The sequence below is a fragment of the Anopheles coustani genome, chromosome 3, assembly GCF_943734705.1.
Source record: "Anopheles coustani chromosome 3, idAnoCousDA_361_x.2, whole genome shotgun sequence".
In the NCBI taxonomy this organism is placed as follows: Eukaryota; Metazoa; Arthropoda; class Insecta; order Diptera; family Culicidae; genus Anopheles; species Anopheles coustani.
The window spans coordinates 10,665,331-10,686,755 of NC_071288.1; the positions used below are offsets into that span (position 1 = coordinate 10,665,331).

At 46.8% G+C, this 21,425-nt stretch overlaps 1 protein-coding gene across 1 annotated transcript in view; it reads left to right on the forward strand.

The window, feature by feature from the left end:
• Positions 1–21,425, forward strand: part of LOC131260750 (mucin-2) — a 101,334-nt gene that overhangs the window by 62,001 nt on the left and 17,908 nt on the right. The window contains exon 2 of the mRNA XM_058262561.1: positions 15,010–15,165. Within this exon, the coding sequence (XP_058118544.1) occupies positions 15,010–15,165 (156 nt within the window). The remainder of the gene's footprint in view (positions 1–15,009; positions 15,166–21,425) is intronic.

The following is a 21,425-nucleotide window of genomic DNA, read 5'->3' on the forward strand; positions in this document are numbered from 1 at the left end:
TGCCACGTGAAACGTAAACAACAGACCGCGGGTGCACACGTGATGGGAGCTACTTGGTGTTGAGTAGGTATAACTACTAGAGCCATAATGTAGCCGAAATTGCACACCGAATTTTAATACACAATTCATAAATTCTCTCCAAGCTTTTGTCCGTCGTTCTTTCTGTTGAACATAGGAATACAACACTGTAGTGTAAACGCTACCAGAGGCCGTAGTGTCATAACCTAGTAAACTAAACTCTTTCTTCTTGTCACAACCATCATCCGGCAAGCACATCTTCCGCTCTGTTACGAGGATCTTCAATACTTTTTTAGTTCTAACTCATTCATTTTCCCCCTGGTTCCTATTGTTATCCTTAGCATGATACAATCAACTTGTTAAAATAATTTCTTCTAGCTTACGACTGGTGAACTAACAAAAACTTCTCAGTCCGAAAGTATTTATAAAATTTTTATTGTACAAATTAATTAACCTCAACAATGCACGGAGCCAATAAAAATGTATAGTTCCATGCAGCTTCTTCAACAAAGCATACTTTTTTCTAAGAAATATTTCTTTCTAGCGAAAAACAATGCGTCCATAAAATAGCGCAAGAATGCTAGGAATCCTTAAGCCCAGCTGTTTAACTTCCATTCGTGCGTTGCCCTTCTTCTTGGGTTCTTGTGCCCAATGCACCCAACGCAACGGACACAATTAACAAATAATTGGCATTGCAGATGAAATGTAATCCCCGATAAGTTAAAGTCCTCATAAACAGGGAGTAACATTCCTGCCCGGTGCCATGTAGCCTGATGCCTTTTACGAAATCCTAACCAACGCAAGGTTCTTGCGCCGCCCAATGTATCCGGCCGAGACCGATGCGCACATGGGAACATGCGTTACTTTTACGACGTAAATCGTTTGCAGCCAGTGTCCCGCTATTGGGTGCGAGTCGGAGGGAAGGAATCGGGAACCGGGCTAAGAGTTTGTATAAATTATTAAACGGCCCACCGAGTCCAGGGAGTCCCAAACGCCCCCGTAGTCGAACGAGAGCTGGCGTATCTGGGCGTGGAATGGATCAAACATTTGCCACCTCCCCAAAAGCAACTCAACCCGTGGTCATCAGGGGTTTTGCGCAGAAGGGGATGCGTCCAATCAGTTCGATGAGCTGGAAAAGGGGTGGCAAAAGTGTACCACCTACCTTGAAGGATGCGGTGGTGATGATGGTACGAGGAAAGAATCCCAAAGATAGCTGTAAAATATGTAAAATAATTCCACACCATCCCCACCACCGTTCCGGCTGGCGGCTGGGAGAACCTTCTACCTCGGGCTGGCGGTGCTGAAGGCAACCCGGTTGTCCCGTTTTAGTTTTTATTTTTACGATTCTATCCACCTCCCGGCTGGCACGCATTCTTCCGCTCTGCAAATCCTTGTACGCAAAAACCTGATGCCAGATCCTCGAATCCACTGGCCGATGGGGTAAACAACATTTTAACGACTCTCGAGCGCCATCGTCGACGAAGAGCAACCCTTACAGCAGTTCCTTTGTGAGGTGGCGCCCTAAGTGTGCCAACTGTTGCACGGCACTCTGCATATATCTACACATCCTGGTTTTGTGGGATAAAAAACGGAAAAGAACGGTTGGAGTTTGTGGCGTTCCTTCTTTCGCACTGGGGATGAAGGAGAGAGATATTGCGACGTTAGGCAAATTAATTAATCCGTCCCTCGGTGACACATTCTGGAACATCATCAAACAGGACAACTATCCTTGAGTGTTCTGTGTCAATTGGAGTGTTAAACAACACCCTTCTGGTGGTCATAAAACACCAAGAAACGATCATCGAGAACGTAAGACGTTTGTTAAAAGAATTGCATTTGAATCATGCTGGGAATCACCTGGCAAAAAGGCTGTTCGTCTTCCTAGTGGACAATACTTTGCGTTGCACTTTGCGAAAGATCGTTGATCCCGGTGAGTCGACTCGCCAACAAAAGGCTTCGCCATCGGAACATGTTTACCGTTGCGATTATCGCATCGTCAACGTTTGCGCAGACTCTCCATCCTTGCCACCATATTGAAGTGCACCCTGCACCCGACGCAGCATGTGTGTGTCGTCTAACAAGATCGTGCCCGTTCTCCCTTTGTCCTCGTCGTTGTCGGCGTGTAGGTGACTAATTGAGGGCGAAGAGTGAGCACCAATATTTATCATCCTTTCGCGCGACGACACGGTTCGAAGTGCGAGCGTACTTTCAAATTAGGTTCTAACGATTTGTGCAATTGATTCCGCGCGCACTGCTCGAAGTTGGCGTTCTGGGAACCCCCATTGTAAGATCCCGAGCGGTGGCCAAGTGGCATCAATAACCCATCGCTCCTTTTGTGGTGGTCGGTCGCATCGAGATCGAAGAAAATCCACCATTCGGAAAAACCATTCTCCGACAAGTCCAACTCGTTTGAAGGCTTCCCAATGGGAAGGAAAGGGAGGCTTACCACCATTTAACCTCCTTTTTGGGAGGTGCACATAACTGAACACGCCGCGATAAGAGCTGCTCGGTGAAACTCCACAAATTGAGCCGAAGCGCAGTCGGAGTAGGAGCATAACTGGAAGCATAACGATCACGATCGGTGAGAATTTTTATGTCCCCATTGTTATGCTGGCGTTGGAAGAGGAAGGAACGGATGTAAGAAGGTCCAGAAGTCCTCTAACTGTAATCCAGCTGTGCACTTCTGGTTACCGTTTTTGGGCCCACACTGCTTCCGCGATGCAATTTCCCTTCTTTCCTTTAACCGTGGAATGAACCATGGGCGAAAGGACTTCCTAACTTTCCCAAAGAAAAGCCACTCACGTAAAACCGCGGTGAACGAGCACCGTTCGCAGCCCGATGCTGCCCGGTTCCTTCCGCTTCCTGCCAACCGTTCGATTCGATTACGGTGGAAGTTACCGGCCCAACTTTCCAACTTAACACGCGAACGGATCAACCGCCCGACCGACTCCCATTTGGTTTTCCCAATTTTGTCGCGGGTTTTTCCAATTAAGCGTTATTGCCTCATTATCGAGTGGGCTTTCGACACTTCTTTTTCACGGCGCCTTTGTCGGCCATTGCTGCACAACTTCCAGCTTCCTAGCGCTAAAAGCTTCCGGACTTTATTTTACCCCTGTTTTTTTCTCGCCTCGCCCGGATAACGGTTGTTGCCTTTGTCTGATGCCAACGATAGCCGATCATTAACGCGAATAAGGATGAAGAGATTCCTTAACCGTTCTCTACTCTTCCTCTTCCCAGGTTCGCAGCGCCTTGCGTCCGATAACGACGCTCGTGATCACGATAAACGGCCCCCGGTAAATGGTGCCGTGGAGATTTACTTTGTAAATTAATGGAAGTGGAAAACTGCCGGTGCTTGGGCTGCACTTTGCGGTGCAGTTGACCGTCGCGGGCTTCGATTGTGACTGCAATTTAGGTCAATTTAGCATGTAAATGACTGTTTGCATTCGCATTATCCTTTGCAGGTGCTATTTACATCCAACGAGCGGAAAGAATCTTAAACAGCGCATAAAGAAACCATTGGCAGAATTAATAGGCATTCCATTCCTCTCGATCCCGATCGAAGTGGTTTTTGTTTCACCCGGTAAAGTAAACACAATATTTTAAGTGACGCTTCAACTTTACCCTCATTGCATAAAATGTCTACAAAACAAAATGGCGAACCACTACTTCGTGGAATTAAAAACATACATTTTGCTCTCCTCAATTTCACAACCGTTTACAAATCACCGTCAACGAAAAAGATGTGGGTTTGCGAACCATTAACCTTTCAGTTCTCGGGAAAAGAGATTTCGTATCCTTCTACGAAACTGTACAGTGCGAGATTAAAAATTAAAAATGTAAGGAAAAGGTTTTTGAGTCGAAAACTATGGATTCCTACCAACCAATCATTCCCCAAGCAATTATCAGCGAAGACAAACTGGTGGGAACACATTGAACGATTGAATCTTATTCTTTTGAGGTTTTAAATCTGCATGTACATATGTAGAAGATGGACGATGACTCCCACAAATGACTCACCTTTCAGAACGAGATTAATTGAGTCACGCTCGGGACATGGTCCGACATACAAATCCCCTGAGGCGAAGCTGGGTCGAAAACTGACCTTAAGATATAACCGTTTTGGTTCGTTAGATTGTCTAAACTGTTTGCATAACTGCCAAACACTGCCCGGCCGCCAGTCAACGAACCTATAAACAAAGTTGATCTCAAATAGAAAGGCAAGAAAATGCCCGAATGTACACCAATAAGGCACATAAATCTTCCGCCCGAAAGCCGGGTCTCGTAAAAGAAGAACGCCGTGTGTTCGCGAACAAACTGTCAGAATAAACAAGCGCGAGAATGTTTTCGTCATCCCAGCGGGGCTGGAATGGGGAAGGAAATCGATCGCTTTTGGACCGTGCAACAAGATGCTGCGGAAGAAACACATTTCATCGCGCAATACATCCTCCAGCGAAAAGCTACGTGACAACGGTGATCGTGAATCGGTGACCGAGGGCGCGTGTATTTTCGAACACTCTTGAACTTGAACCATGCCGGACCGAACGAAGCTGCGCGTTGACGGCACGACGACCCACGAGGAGTGTAAATCTCGTCGTTCATTCGTTCACTGGATCAAGGCGATCAGGTTTCTGTGGTCGTCGGTACGAAAACGCGCTTCGTGACCGTTTTAAAGCACGTCATCGGTGGTGTTGTGAAGTTAAACCACTTTTCACAACTCGGTGACGTCTCGTGCGGGTTGGACCAGGGCTTTCTCTCTCTCCCTCTCACTCACCTGTCTATCCACTCCCATGTAAAGCGTTGATATGTTATTTTCTTATTGCGACCAACCATCAAACAGCCGAACGAAGAAACCAGTTTCCAAGATGCCGGTTTGTCCAAAAGCAACCGGAGTGGTCATCACCTTTTCGGACCAGGCGCCCCATCCTCCTCCCCCACACCGTACCGTTTGCTTGGGTGGGATTTTATTTACATGAATCATATGTAAATTTTTGCACCGTGTCCACACAGCCGGCCTACGTTTGGATCGTTCGAAGCAAAGATGGAACCTGGTGACGTTTCGATTTCCGAGCGCTAGTACCGTTACGACGGTACTCATTTATTCGACATCTGCATACGATACATATAGTGCCGAGCTTCGGACTCGGTCCGTGGCTGGGCAGTCAGCCACTCGAAAGGCAAACGTGCGAGATCAAAGCGCAAATGATGATGGGAACGATGCCGGTAATGATGCTTCCGACGATCGGCAATCGTCCCCTTCGTGTGAGCACAAGCGGACATCATTATACAACCTTCCGCTCCAGGTGGATGTGTTTGTCCTTCCTCGCACCACTAAATGGGCCGGGGAAGTGAAGCGCAGCGTGCGGGGCACAACAAATCATTTTCGCATTATCGATGCACTTTTCTCTAAGCCATCGTCAACCGGCGTGCGCCCTTCGGTGGCGCGCGAAAAGGGATGAGAACGAGGCGATGAGTCTGCTACTGCCGATGAGTTCGCCTCCTGTCCGACCGATCCCGTCGTCCTGGTCCGGAGGTGTGACCGACTGATGATGGGGGCTTCGCCGACCGCACGGACGTACGACTGGCAATGGCCGGTAATTATTGCCCGTCGATTCTTCCCGGGATCGGATGAGGCGTCCCGCGAGAGTCCTCGGCCTGCACCCGACGGTGTTCGGAGAAAATAATCACTCCGTCCAGCTTCAGGACGCCCGGATTGCTAGCCCTCCATCGCGACACCAACACCCGACCCGGCCTTTGATGAAGTGCGCGGTAATGCGTAATGGCATTGATGTGTTATAATGTGATTAGGGTACGTTTACGGAGCCGCACTTTGATTGCGAAACCGATCCCCGCTGGTTCTCCCCTACGAGTTTCTCTTTTTTGTTTCCGCCCACCCTTGCTCCTTGGAAGGTCGAAGGGTTTTCGGTAAGCCGATTCTAACGCTTGCACGGGCAAACCCTCCAACCACTAACGCTGCGCGAGCAATGTTTTGGTCGAACGTATGGCCACTCATATCAGGACACAAACCGACCGGAAGGATTCGGAAAAATCGATACGTTAAATCTACACACACCCACGGACACGGTCGGCTTCCGCTGATCCGCGAGCGGAAACCATCGGCCATTGACGGACATTCATACCGTTAATTGGACACGAATGATACCGGAAACGGAAACACAATCACACACACACACACAGGCATACGTCAACAGACGCCCAGTCCAGGGCAGGATTGCTGAAAGCTCGTTAAAGTTCGCACGGCTAGCGAACACACACGCACGAACCATGAGAGTCCATATTTTCTCCATTAAACAGCAAATTTTTGCAATAATTGTGGGTTTTATTTTGTTTCCTTTTTTTAAATTTTCCGACCAACAGCTCTATGGGCCAAATGTAGATTATTAATAAACGAAGGGTGAAATTAAATAGAAATTAAATCACTCCCTTCGCACTTACCCCCCCCCCCCTCCCCAACCTCTTCCCCTCGACGGTGTAACGCAGCTGCAGTCCACGCAGCGTGTGTGTAGGCAGACAATTGTCGACAAATTATTAACAGCGAAATTGATTTAAGATAATCGACGGTGACACGGATAGGTAATAAATTTTACCTTCCGGACTACCGCACTCCCAAAGCCCTTTTCCTGGACGCCTCATTCAGACAGGTTGATTCGGAGTCGCATTATTACAGGGCGCGGCAATGGGCGAGCTAAGTTTGACACGCAATTCCATCGCGTCCTCCCATAAATTGCTTTTTTTCAAACAGTAACGGTAACTTTCCAACATTGTGACAAACTCTTCGTATCACCTCTACACCTCAAAATAAAACTAGTGGTGTTTCAAATATGTTTATTTACTAGAGTACTTTAGATACATGTTATTTACAAAAGAGCAACCAATTTATCTTTAATTCTACATACATTTTCCAGCATATTAACCTAATTTAATTTCTTTAAAAATGTTAGTTTAAATTTTCAAATACCATCAAGAAAGTATTTAGATTCCAGTTTAGTTCCTCGATACAACTTTCCAAGTTTTCCATCAAATCCTCAAAAAATGTTTATGAGATTTGAACATGCTGAAAACAATTTACACCTGACTTAACTTAACTGAGTCTGAGATTCTTAGTTTTCTTCAAACACTGCAAAAGAAGTATTTGTTAAAACATGGTCATCTTTAATCTACACGATGCTGCGAATAGAACCAACGATGGGGTTGTACCAAACATTATGTTTTCATGAGTTTCTTTCCATGCATTTCCCGTGATATTACTTTGAATACGATTCACCAGAAATCTTTAGGGTTGCCCAATGTTCCATCTTTGTGGTTTAGCTAAAGTAGTTAAAATTGGTTAGAAAAATAAAATTTCAATTAAAGGATTTTTGTTAGGCTTAATGAGGTGAAGTCTTCTAACATAATTGTTGTTATGGGCATCTGATGTCACCGTATCAAAATGCAAAACCGTGAAATAAGTTACTGAAAATAATGGCTATTTTTATCGTCTTAAATCACACCGTATTTAACAGCTGGGGTGAAAAAATCTATTTTACAGATTTTTAGCGAAACACCGTCTAACGCATGTCATTAAATTAACTTGGAAACACTGCGAATATAATTAACACGCATACGACTCAAGATGACGTACTATGTCCTCGCGTGAGACTTTGCTACAAAACGAAAACGTATCCTAACCTAAACTCGATACGCATTGCGACGTTGAAGTTGAAGGACACTCCCGATCGTCCGCACGGAGAGGTCAAACGGAAATCGCAATCCGCGGGCTGCTAACCGGTTCAACAATCATTATCAATCATTCGCCATTCTACCCGAGCCGAGCGGCCCATCATTTACGCTCAATAGAGTCCGATTCGGACGTCGCGCCGAAACCGGACTCCGAAGGGAAAAACCTAGCGAGTTCGTCGAGCTAGTTCTTCGTCGTAAAGAAACATCATCCGTAGATTGCCATCGTAAAAGCAAGGATCAGGCGCGGATGTTCGAGCAGCCGCCGAAAGGATGAATCGTCTAATGGGTATCCGTCGCTCATTAAATCGACGTGCTTGCTTCGATGCCGCCACGGTTCTGGGTATCATTTAAGGCAGTACCATTTTAGGAGTGACTCAATTTAAAATTCTGTAAATTTTTTCATTCGATTGCGCATCCAGGGAAAAATAGGAAAGATTTAATTTTTTTTCCTACCTTCAGTCCTAGGGATAGAGCACCCGGGATCGTCAACGGAAGGAACGTTCTTGAAGTAATTGCACTAAACCTACCTGCGCATTCCCCCTCAGACCTCTCAGCACCTCGCAGAAAATTCTTCTCCACGAAGTGCAGGAAACAACGAACGACTCTGAGAATTTATTCCTTCGACGATTCCTTCCATCATCATCAGACAGAACCAACTGGCCGTGCAACTCGAGTCTTATGGTCGCGCAAAGCAAAAACAAACTCATGGAAACGGATCATCATCGCAATCTGAAACGCCCTCGCATTCTCCCGGGGACGCTCCTGGCGGCAGATGGAATGAAATAAAATTTATGATCAGTGAAATTAAACTCATCGCCGTGCCGTCCACTGGCCGTCAATCTGCCGTTCCCGGGGCATGGGAAAATCGCGACACCGGTGGAAAATCGATTTCGATCTCATCTGCCCGCTCCCCTGACGACATCTGTCACTGTCATGTTGATTCAGCGCGGCACTCGCAAAGGGCGCTCGAGCTCATTATTATTACGTTCGTTTTCATTGTTGAACGAGTATTCTAGCGCACGCACTCACACACACACGTGCACAGATCAGAGCTTTCCCGGGAGCGTGCTTTTCGCATGGCAAAGGTGAATCACGGAAAATGTGCACCTTACTAAATATTTACTTTTTTATTGCAAACGTTATCCATCACTTTCGAGCATCCGGGAAAAGAAACACTACTCTGTTTGTGAACTGGAATCAACAGAAATGGGGAAGAAACAAATCTGTCACAATTCATCTACCGGCTGAGGTGGAACTTTCCTTGAAATATTTGTGAGGGAATATTTTTAGTGGATTACCTTCCAGAATCACCTCCGGCACGGTGAGCCGTATTTTTGCCACCTTCGTCCGTTATCGCGATAAAGCGCTATGTGTTTGGTTTCCTTTATTCCATCGTCCCGTGTTTCCCATTTTCATTGTTTAGGTTTCCGAGAGAATTAAGTATTTTAAATTGAGCTTCTCGGCGCGACGCGTTGGTGCTTCCGTTTGGCTTACGCTTCGCCCGCAGGGAGGAATTCGAGCCAGCAGCGGTAGGATTTTCCCTGGCGCGTGAAGGCAAGAAAATCGGAGCGCGATCCAAAACACGCACAAGCCATAAGTCTCCACGTTTTTGACGCCGCCCGAGACGCCGCCCCGGGGAATTCGGAGATTTGGCTAAGTTCGGCACCCGAAACCCCGAACGTTCGCCCGGTCGCAGCCGGGCAAACAATCCAGACCATCCGGAAGAAGGCCCAATCCGAACAAGTATCGGAGCCGAGGAGAAAAGGGCAATAAAAATAAATTAGCTGTAGCGATCGCTGTGGTTTATTTTACTTTATTTTCACCCGCTTTTGTTCATCCGCCAGCCAGTGGGGTGGGGGGGAGCGGGGGAGGAGGGTTGGATTTCCTTGTGACCTTTCTCACCCACCGTGTTCCCCGTTGCCTGGCCCGTCCCCAAATTCACAGCATTCCTTCCGAATGGTTGATTCGATGAAAAACGGTTGGCAGGAGAGATTTCCAGGCGCCCAACAAAACGCCGGCCTTCTCTGTTGCAGACTTAAGGATGGAGTATGGGTACGGGGGGCAATGCCCCCCACCTCTATCCCACCAAAAAGGGCTCCTTAGAAAAAACGGAGCCGCTAATACGGTTGCTACACGTTGTTTATTGCGAAATCTCATCAGCTCGCTTAATTTAATACCCACCGCTCATTCAAAACCAATTCAGCTTCCAGCTCGAGCGCCCACATGTTAAGGGCCCACAAGGGGAACATTTTTTCCTGCATTTTCCCTGTCGTTCCACCCGCCGGCTGCCACCGTCCCCTGGCACGCCGAGTTCCGGTCGCAGCTGGATGGAAAAATGATTGCCAAACAGCAATGATTTGTTCATGCGGAACGGGATGTGTGCGATTGGGGGAGTGTTCTGGTGCGAGGAGGCCACTTAAGGGGAGAAGGATTTGTGAAAACATTATGCGAATAACGTTGTTCAAACACAGAAAAGTAACATATTATCCTTTTGAAGTGGAAGCTTAACCCCGATGTGTACTCTGCGAAGAGAGTCTTTTGGTTGAGTTTTTAATTTTAACTAAGGATGTTTAAATATTATTAAGTACACAGTGGATTAAATGGAATATGTTTAAAAATAGGAATCGTTTTACCACTAAGCCGAATCATTTTATATCGAAGTAAATAGCGTATTGTGAAGAGAAAAAACAATTGAGACGAATAAACGCGTTGTGACACGGAAGAATTTGTTATTTTTCTCATCACATTTAATTAACGTTAAAAATGCACCCGACACTCAAAACATTTCGAACGTAACAAACCAAAAACCCCAAAATTACCCCTTATTGAAACGTCAACGTTTATTAACTCCCAAGTGCAAACCGAGCGAACAAAACTCCCAGCGGAATGCCATCAGCAAGCCTTCAAATATTATGACACCCGACAGTCGGTTTTAATTAGCCTGTTAATTGATCGGCGAGGCATCGATCAAAACACTGTCCCTGCGCGAAAAGCCCAGTGGGCCGGCGGAATGGCACCGAGTACCGTTCACCGACTGCGCCCTCAGAATGCGATGCAGTTGGGTGCAGATGCAGAAACGCAACAGCCTGCCGCACACCGTGTGGGCAAGTCTCGGGCGCAGAAGTTATGCGAACCCCCGGCCGTTCCGCAGTGTGTCCGTTCCATGTCAGACAAGTCAACGCAGCGTCGCTGGCAGCTTCCCTCGCAGAACGAATCGGAGTGCTGTCATCGGAAGCATGCATAAATTTGTGCCGGAATCCGGTTGCCTTCTACGGGGGCGCGTACGAGTCGGGTGTTTCGAGACGATGGTGCGGACCTACCAGTGTTCGCGATAAGCGACGAACCGGTGATGTCAGTTTTCTCCGCAGCGGGGAGGGCTGAGCGAGAAGGTTCCTTCGATCGATAGTCTCCGCCTCGGAGCAGCATAACCAATCCGACGCGATGTCTGAAGCCCAAGATCGGACCCTTCGGGTGTACTGCTGCAGATCTGGCTGTAATGAGAATGTTGCATGATTTACGCCACCATTTCCACGTCACAGGCGTTGACCGGGTAGTGCAAGAGGAAGAGAGAGGACCGACTGAGGAATGCTTATGTAACTAGCACCACCCAGCACCACCAAGGTCCGTATCGCAACAGGTTTACCGGGTTTCCGCGATTCCGCCGACGGAGGCCACGATCGCAAACCGCATCGGCTCGTTACTTTTAATTTCAATAGCAAATGCCTCAAGATGCTGCCAAGGTTGAACGACCCCAAGCCCCGGGCGGGGCTGGACTGGACTGGGGCTCAGGCCACCAGTGAAAGGAATTTGCGGGAGGGCCGTTTTTCCTTTTTCCACAAACCAAACCCAAAGCCATCGGTTTATTGAACACAAACGGCACGGGTTCGGGATGAACGGGTTTGATTCCGGGCTCTCGCCTCCCCGAGCGTAAGACATCTGACACTTAACGATGACAATCATCATCATCATCATTACCGTCGTCGTCGTTCTGCTGAAAGAACGTAGTCTCGCGTCGCAAATCAGGAGCTACCGGATTGTGCATCTGCAGAAGCCACCGATGCCAGCGGTTTGTCAAACGATTAGCGGAGCAAGCGCTCGGACAAGTTTCCTTCGGCGTTCGGTAAGCAATACGCGATGGATGCGCCGGCGGAAACCAAGAGTATGAGGATGAAAAATGTTTGCTCTGCAGCTGCACGCGAATCGACAAATGAAGCAATCGGTGCGGCGAGCGTAATCATTATCTAAACATGGCATGTTACACATTCCTCTGTCCAACCATCGTTCAATCTTCCTTCAATTGCGGACCGAAAAAAAAACACTTCGAGGGAAAACAGCAACAATTTATTTAACTTGGCGACGGTTGGTTGTAGTACAAAACGCTGCTGGATACCGGATCATCACGCGGATAAACATTGACAAATAATAATGCACTAAACACACGGCAAATAGATTTCCTGGGTTGATGGAAATGATTGATGCCTGCATTAAAATCATTTTCCGATTATCCTCCGAACTATCATTTGTCATTGGTGTAATTATGATAAATTATGTTTGGTATTTTGAAGCAATGGTTCTATCTTTTGTCTTACAATTATGTTGTTGTTTGTTCTACTTGAATGACGCTTTTATGTTTAATACAATTGTTGCAATTTCCAACAACTTTTCCAATAAATCACATCTGTACTTAAACGCCTGCAGTTACTCGGTTTTATGAACCACTTCTGCTTCCCTGCTCCTTACAACTGCGTAATTTTATGCTACTACTTTAATAACCCTCATGCCCCGTGTTTGCGTTGTTCATAAAACACCGTCCGTCCTACGAAAGGAAACGGTGTGCGTAAAACAGTATGCTTTACTGCCATCGCCTGGGGTTCCATCCTCATCGCCGCGAATCGCTGACCGTCGTGAACGATTATTAATGCACCAGACATCTATTCGATTTCTTCGGCGTGGCCACCCTCTGGCATTGCCCGAACATTCCACGCAGTCGATGAACTGAGCCACAACCGAACGGAAAATAAATACCAACCATCAATAAGACCGCTTCGGAGGAAAACCTGCGCGTTATGGTTTGGCGGTAAATTGATCTTGTCGATGCGAGGAATTGCTGCTGCAATTTATGATTTATTTCCACAATGCACTCGGTCAAAGGAGCAATTTTCCATTCTTTCCACAGCCCCACACTTGACAGGTGTGCAAATTTTATCATGCTGTAACCCTCACGGTATGACAGTCTGACGACTCTATCTAGTTTTCCAGCGAGCGTCACATCACAGGCGGTCCGGATAAATTAAATGTACCGAGACAAGCATCGTTCTAATTATTTTCCTTTCCGTAATTCCTTTTGCTAACTTCATTTTACCACCCGCGATCGGGTTCGGGTTCGTTCGAGACACATGATACGGTGGTTCGCAGTGTTGTTGTGCAGGGCCCAGCATCAACAGACAAACACCGGCGCAAATGATAACGAGCGGGGAAAGATTAATTTGACAGTTCACAAGAAAATTATCATCTGTCAAAGGGAGTTTTGCGGGTAGGTGGGGGAGGATGCGGTGTAAATTAAGAGAACCAGAATGCTAGTGAAGGGGATGAAAAAAACCAACAATCCAACCCCGGAACGTGGGGACAGAGAAGGGATGAAAAATTTCTCATTATTTCCCCGGTCCGGTTGCGATGTTTTCCACCGTCAAACGCTCGGTCCGAATACGTTCTGCCAATGGGGTTTGTTTTTAATTGGTGCCCACCAGCTAGCCGGACAAGGCGGACAGGGGATCAGGAAGCCCTCAACGAAATAAGACACTACGTCCAGAATCCAGAGCGAGAAAGAGAAAAAAGAGATTATAAAAATGAGCCTGACGAGCGAAAAATACTGATTCTATTAATTAACTAACTCGGGAGTGCTCGGAAAATTATAGAAGAAAAAATCCCTTTGGCGGATCGTGTATCTTTTTGGTGATTTTTCCTCAACCCCATTTTGCTCCCACAACCGTTGTCTCGCTATTCCTAGAATCCTTTCCCCTCGCCCCCCACACCCCGAAGGATCATCGGCAATAAAACGAAGAGAATGAAGAAAAATCTATAAACATGTGTAAAAAGCACCCAGAATCTTATCTTGTGGCTCGCTGGGAACATCAAAAAAAACACTGATACCAGTGCTGGATGCTGCCATCCTTCTGCCGTATCTTCCTTCTTTCCCCCCCCCCCCCTCCCTTCCTTTCTCGTAGCCACTGCTTCTTTTCCGGGGTCCCGTTTTCCACCACCAGTTTTCTCGCCAGTGCGAAGAATGATGATACATTATTAACGAGAAGGATGGTAATTTTGCGCTGTAATCATAAAAAATAATTGCTTCTAATTTATGCTTTTTTTAATCTACTCGCCGCCACCTCCTCACCACCACACGGCTCTCCCGATTCATGATGCCATTAATTTCCCCTCGAGCCCTGGTTTCCATTTTTTTCTTGCTGTTGTTTTTCGTTTTCATCCAACCGCAACCATATCCTGACATTGACGCATCCTTTAAGGATCCGGCATGGTGTTGGAGTATTTTTTCATTTTTTCTATTTGAAGCTTTCGCTTCCAACATCGCTATTGAGCATGGATGCTGCCGCACTCTGCAAGTGCAATGCAATTAACTGCAGCTTCCTGAGTCAGCATTCTTTTTTTTCAATTTCTTGCATTCCCGTTCTCTGTTGTTTCTTGTCTATGCACAACCAAACCCGTGTGCCGGAGCTAACGCGCGTCTGCCCGGAATGTCGTGGGAGGCCGCAGGAAAAAAAAAACTCTGCGAGCGTCGGGAGGAAATGCTGCGGGAGGAGAAGTGGAGATCCATATTCAAATGACATTTAATTAGCTTCTCATTACGCTCGGGGAAAAACGACATGCATTTGTGGCGGATAGCAATTCCATCACAAACCGGATCACCAGTTTTCACCGTCCGATGTAAAGCTGAGTTGTGTTTTATTTTATTTATTTCATTTGTACTCCCACCGGGTAATAATTCATTCCGCAAACCACAAACATGCTCGCAAACGGTCGGACGCTGTCGTGCGCTCGTTGATGAGTGGATAAATTGCTAATTTTATTATCCTGTAATGGAAGCTAATGAAAACAAGCGGCCAGTTGACTCACAGTTGGGGGAAAAAATGCTGCTAACCATGGTTGCGCAGTGATTTGTACAATCAGGATTAAAACTAGGATGCTGCACCACGAATAACGTAAATTAACAATTTTCCATCGCTTTTCCTCTTATTACAGATAGACCTCTACTTCGTACCAGCCCGAGACAGGTGCTGGCCTTACGGAAGCCGAAGGTGAACGGCGGTACGGACAAAATGGCGGCGGACGGGCGGACCTTCCGGTCCGTGGCTCTGCTGCTGATGACGATGGCAGCACTGGCGACAACGACACAAGGTAACACTTGAAAAAATTATACATTTTTGTTGCTTGTACAAACCAAAACATGCGCAAAACAATTCTAACAATATAGAAAGTCGTCGTTAATTTTCATAAAAGGATCTATGTTCAAGAAGTAAACTAAAAATAGTGAAATCAATTGCAAACTTTTAAAGTTTACATCGATAACAAATGAAATAAAAAACTGAGGTTTTAAAGCAGCGCAAAACATGCGAAAAACAATCGGAAACATCTGATCAAGGCTATCAACTTATGTAATGAGAGATTTTCCGTTTCGCTTCAAAACAAACATTTCATTAAAAATGCCCGTATGCAAAACGACTGTCTGGGCCATGTTTTGGAGAGAAGGTTTCATCCTCCATATAAAAACCGTTCGCGCTGCTTGTACTTCAGCATTGCCGCAGACGGGTTGCGGCAATTGTACAAACGTGGGTACTCCGTTATGTCAATTATCATCCGGCCCGACACCTCCTCGATGCCGAGGAGCGCGGTGGAGACACGAGCAGACGGGCATGAGGCAGAAGATGAGACAGCACCAGAAGATATGTCCGACGGCGGCGACGACCTTGAGCGAGGCCACACTTTTTTGCCCCGCACACGGTAGCCAGCGTAAGATGATTATTTTCCCTTCCTGGCACAACGGGGGGCAGGAGGGCGGGCAGGCGGCGACGGTTCAGCAACCTGCAACCAGCCGGCGCAAGACATGTTTTCTTTATTTTTCCATCTGGCTCACTCACTCGGGGCTATTTATCACTTGTCGGGCCCTCAGCAGTCCCCAAGGGAGGACGAAGCTCTGCACGTGACGCGTAAAGTGACAACCGCCGTGGAAGCTAAAGGGTTGCGGGTGAAGAATGGCGACGAGGTACGACCGCACTTCACGCCGCATCGTCATTTGCAAGAAGAACAAGCAAATAAGCGCAAAACATAACCAGCGAGTGTCAAGTCAGGCGGAGGAAGTCATACCCGACGCCTTCGGTTCACTTAAGCATCATGAAGTGTTGATGAACCAAATAAAAGAGATAGTGTGACAAAAGTTTAGAAAAAAAGCTCGTGACAATTGAAAAAGTCATCCACATTTCATCCCGTAACACTTTTTACAAATAGCTGCAGCTTACAGGATGACGTTACGATCGCAAATGGCATCACTAATATGAGCTCAAGCTGATTTAGATGGACAAAGGATATTCACCAGGGGCCATTTATTATTCTAGCGAACACTTAATCTTCAAAGTATGCAACTTAAATATAAAAGCTTGTTTTATTACGTCTCCAGCTAGTTCAAAATAAACAAACTATGAAACGAATTCAAACAAAGATTGCTAGTAACTTTTTAAAATAAAGGTAGTTAGAATTTTTAATATTTTTTTCCTTTTAATTACTTTACCATCGTTTTCCAAACTATTTTAAATTGAGTAGAAGAAACGTTTTCGATTAGCAGTTAATTTTCCTCCTTCCCTTAAACCAAACAAATCTGTTGAAACCATCAAAACTAGTTTCTTTATCAAAAACTGCCTACTCTGGGACGTGACACACCGGTAATTAGACATACGCAACCTGTCCCATTTTTGCTTCTTTTTCCTATTCACTTGTTGTATTGAGCAAACTGCAAACGCAAAACCGCAAGAAAACAATACACCATTCTTAGTGTATCGTGCAAGGATTAGTGCTGGTGCACGTACGGGCGGGATCGGAAGGGTAAAAGACGCCATAATTAACCTGTCAAAAATGCTGCAATACCGGAATGTAATCCAGCCGATGCCCGGGAAAACCTGTTCTCCTGTCAAACGCAGCCACCACTGGCGGCGTCGACGTCGGGTCGAGAAAGATACCGATCGGCAATGTGACCCGAACGTCAACCCGTGGTATAGGTTTGCCAATACGACAATCTTCACGGCTGCGGCATAGGCGGGCGTTGGGGGTTATGGAATTGCTGGAACGAGGGTTCATCCATTGCGTTTCGAAAACACTGAAAGGACTTACGCTCCATCTCGCTCGGTGGGAAAATGGAACAACGGGTCCGTGATGGCTGTCCTAAACCCGTCCGAATCGCATAATGTAGGTGCATGGTAGGCAAGGTGATGCCATTCGCAACCGGACCGAACGGACACAGGGTCCATATAAAAATTGATATTTTTATTTGTCAGCTGCCCGCCCCAAACCCCGTTCCGGTAGCGAAGTGACATTGGACGTTCCATTTCGGTGTGCCCGACTTTATTTGTGCATTTTCCCTCCTCCTTTGACTGAACTTTATGCACTCTCCATCAACTGACGATGTGATGACACCACGTCAAACCCACTTGCGCACACACACACACCCCATGGTGCCATTTTTCCCTGACGTTCCAGTGACCATTCCCAGCGCAACCCGCTCGAACCATTATTTCCGTTGGCACTTCAGCGATCGATTTGAACCGATTGAAAATTGCATCTGTGTTGCAGAATCCATTTTAGATTCAAATCGACCGCCCTCGGTCCACCGAACATCTTCCATCCTACCGAACGAATCGATTGAGTACACACTACAGTCGAAAGTCACACACACACACACGCACGCCCTCTCACATTTTCCCATTTTCCTCGAGGCCAGCTTTTGCGCAAATGGACACGCACGATGGGTGGATTGGAATTCTTTTTTTCCAATACATTAAACCCACCTCCATTTCCATGCCCTCCCAACGCCGTTACATGCACCCAAGGGAGCGCGCCTATTGTTTCACTCTTGTGCGGCTCCAAGTGTGTTGGCCCACACGGGCCTCATTCGCAGGATTTGTTTTCGTTTCGAATGGGACGACTTCCGCGATGGGGTGGCCTCCGTTTTTTGCCTCGCATGATGGGAAAATATTATGAGTCAATGGAACGACTGATGAGAGTGAAAATAAACAAACGTTACCGGTTCAGCCTGCGTTCGTTCAAAAATCTATCGTCGCATGGAAAATGTTTTACTTTCGAAGGAAGAAAAAAGCAAACGCGCGCATAGAAGGGGCATAGAAAAGCGGGAAAACCGGAAAATTACGAAGTGGTGGAAAAAAATGGTTGAGCAGGAACTGACTACTCCTTGGCCGCAGCAACGGCCACCATCAACGGAGCCGTGCGTGATTGATGATCGTGTTTATTTGTGGAATAATATTTATCCATTTCTCCAACCCACACACTCCCAGACTGGCCCGTTCTGGGTGGGAAAGTACAAGGGAATAGGATACGGAGTTTGAGCTCCGGATGGGAAACGCGAGCCCGAGCTCAGCACGAACCCGTACGGATCGAATTTCATCCGTCCTTGTGATCCTGGCGGGTTTACGTTGCCCGATTGCAGTATCCGACCCAGGATGCCCACGGAGGATATCATTCACTTCAGCTGCTCGACGCTTAATGCACTCGGTCGCTCTTACAAGCGGCGGAGAAATGGCCCAACACCGTCACCATCTTGGCAGGGCAATTAAAACCGATATTTATTGCGGTTTTATGCAAATGCAATTGCTCATAACGATACACTAGCGAGAGGCATCCCGGTGTGCGTGTGGAATAGAGTCTTGGAGAAACTGCAGGAGGCCTACGGAGAGGGATCCGCCATTCCAGTGCACATTTGTCGCATGCAACAACGTTGTTGCGTCTGAGGTCGTTGCACCTCCCGTGGAAAGGGGGAAGGGAAAACAGGACCGGGATGGAATGTTTGCTCAGCGAGCGCAGCAAGAAATGACTTCTGTCAAACCAGTCCATTAATGAAGTCGACGTCGGGAAGGTGAACCCGGGACCGAGGGGACGCAACCCGGATAAGGGAGGAGTTCTGGAGGATGGACCAGAATCAGAACCGCAAGCTAGATTGCGTCACAACAACACAAAACGGCGAGGTCAGTCTAGGACGAAGGAGGCAATGGTACGCGATTAAGTATCGATGATGATGATGATGATGATGACGATGGTGATGGCAATACAATTAGTCCAAGGAGACAGATCGATGGAGACTCGGTATGCTCGGACATCGAAACACAATCTCTCTCGAAGCACTCTACAACATCGGTGCCCATGGGCCTTGAATGAAATGTTTTTGAAAACGGATGCAATAGTATGCGTCAGGCACTTTACTTTGAGTCTGTGCACTTCCTGCCATCCTGGCCGGAGGCGGAAAATGCGTTCCCATGAAAGATGAAAGAGAGAGATTTCACCACTGAACGCATCCGTTTTCCGACGGTACGGAGGACTCCTGCAATGGAACGGTGCGTTACGATGCGTTTACGAACAGTCTTTGCCGATGGACAGCGGATGTAGTTCCAAGACTTTCTTCTGAATTCCTCCTGGCATGAAGTACGGTTCAACTGACCACCTATTTTTTTCCTCAATTTCACATAAATATCATCAAATGTCGGGATCAAGGGAAACGGAAGCGTAATCGCTAGCGTAATCGTGTAATTTTGCGGCTCAATCTGTCAAAAAGAACTTGTCAAAACGTAAACAAACAAACCAATATCGAAATTCTATGGTTATTTAGCGCAGTTTTTGTATTTCCAATAATAAAGGACAAAATAATAGCAGTAGCTTCGAACAAGTGCTACAACTTATACCAAATTACAAAACATAAACAAAGCACAGATTACGCTTGGCCCAAATATCGACGATACAGAGACTACCAGCATTTACGATTGCACTAGCGATTACGCTTCGTTTACCGTTCGCTTCGGAGTATTTCACTTCCTACGCTGGTTTGTTCACTGCAGATCGAACAATTTCAGCGAATTTTCAACAAATAGCTCACTAGTCGTAAAATTGACTATGAGGTTTATACTTCAATTGCTTATACTGAACAATTACTACTTCTACTTGTTGACATCGGGAGAAACATTTCATTTACAAACAATTTCAAGAATCGTTCAAGAATTTACGTCCCTTCGTCTATAGAAATAAAAAAGTTTCTTCTCTGCATCTTGCCTAACTCCATTTTACCAATCTTCCCATGCCTTTAATCTTTACCTTCACTTCCCTGTCACTGGAGCATAAATTATCCGCTCAAGACCCCGTCCAGAGCATAAACAGAACAACCCCATGTTTACTCGACCCCACACAAGCGGATAGGAAAATTGAAACGATCCTGCTTATTATTATCATTTCGCATGCACTAATCCTCCCGCAACCATGATATCCTGCGCCGTTCGCTGTTGATAATAACTGGACTCCATAATCATGATGAGCCCGTTCCGTCAATTAGTGGCGAGTAAACAAATGAAAGCTAAATTAACCGTAATACGATCGTAGCACGATGTCCTGGCGGCCGTCGATCCTCGGTCGAGGGCGAGACACACCACGCGGATATCAATTTCCCAATTAACCGCAATCGCGTCGGTGTTGGTCTTCTTTCTTTCCTTCGCATGCTCCGCCGGTGCGGTCTTAACCCCCCATTCCCTTATGATTTAGACCTGCTAACTCACCTTGCTTGCGCGGAAGACCTGTTTGCCTGTTCGTAGAGACAAAAGACACACGCCGCCAAGACAGGAAGGACGGGATCACTCGCCAAACCCACCATCAAACGTCAGCGGCGATCAGTTTAACTGAGTGAAAATTAAAAAGACGACACGAATGAAGTGAAAAATCACACACCTTCGTCCACACTTTCACGGCCAGCAACCGCACGGGCTCGGTTCTGATAACAACACCTCGGCAACAGCGAGACAGGGGAGAGGGGGATTCATGCTGTTTTCTTTTAACTACATGTACATGAAACTCCTAGGTCTCTGCGGTTATAATAATAGTCCACTCCACCGGTCCAATTGAGGGTATAATTTCGAAACGATGATCATTATCATTATCGGCACGGCTGCCGTTGTGCGTTGCGGCCCAAACGCAGAGGCTGGAAGCTGCAAAAAGGACGGCTTCCTCGACCTTTATCAACCATTTAGCCACACGAACCGAGGTCCTCCCCCTTTCGAGTTCGAGCTCGACAAAACAACCTCAAACCACGAACCAGGGACCACGGGAGCGGGTTGTGGCGCTTTGGAGTTTATTATCATTGTAACTGTTATTACGATTACATTAATCCCAGCCATTGTCGACCTCGGGGCCGGCGGATGGAAGAAGCCAGCCATTTCAAAGGGCGGCTCGCGCTTTCGCTCCACGAGTACCCAATTTTTCCCGACCTTTATCTCACATCTGTCCATTCCAATGTCTAACGCCCTCGTCGTCGTCGTCGGAGACTTTCCTTTTCGGGGTAGTGGAGGAGGGGGCGGTTTTATGGTTCGCACCTGCACCACCCAAGGTCGCATTCCGCGTGC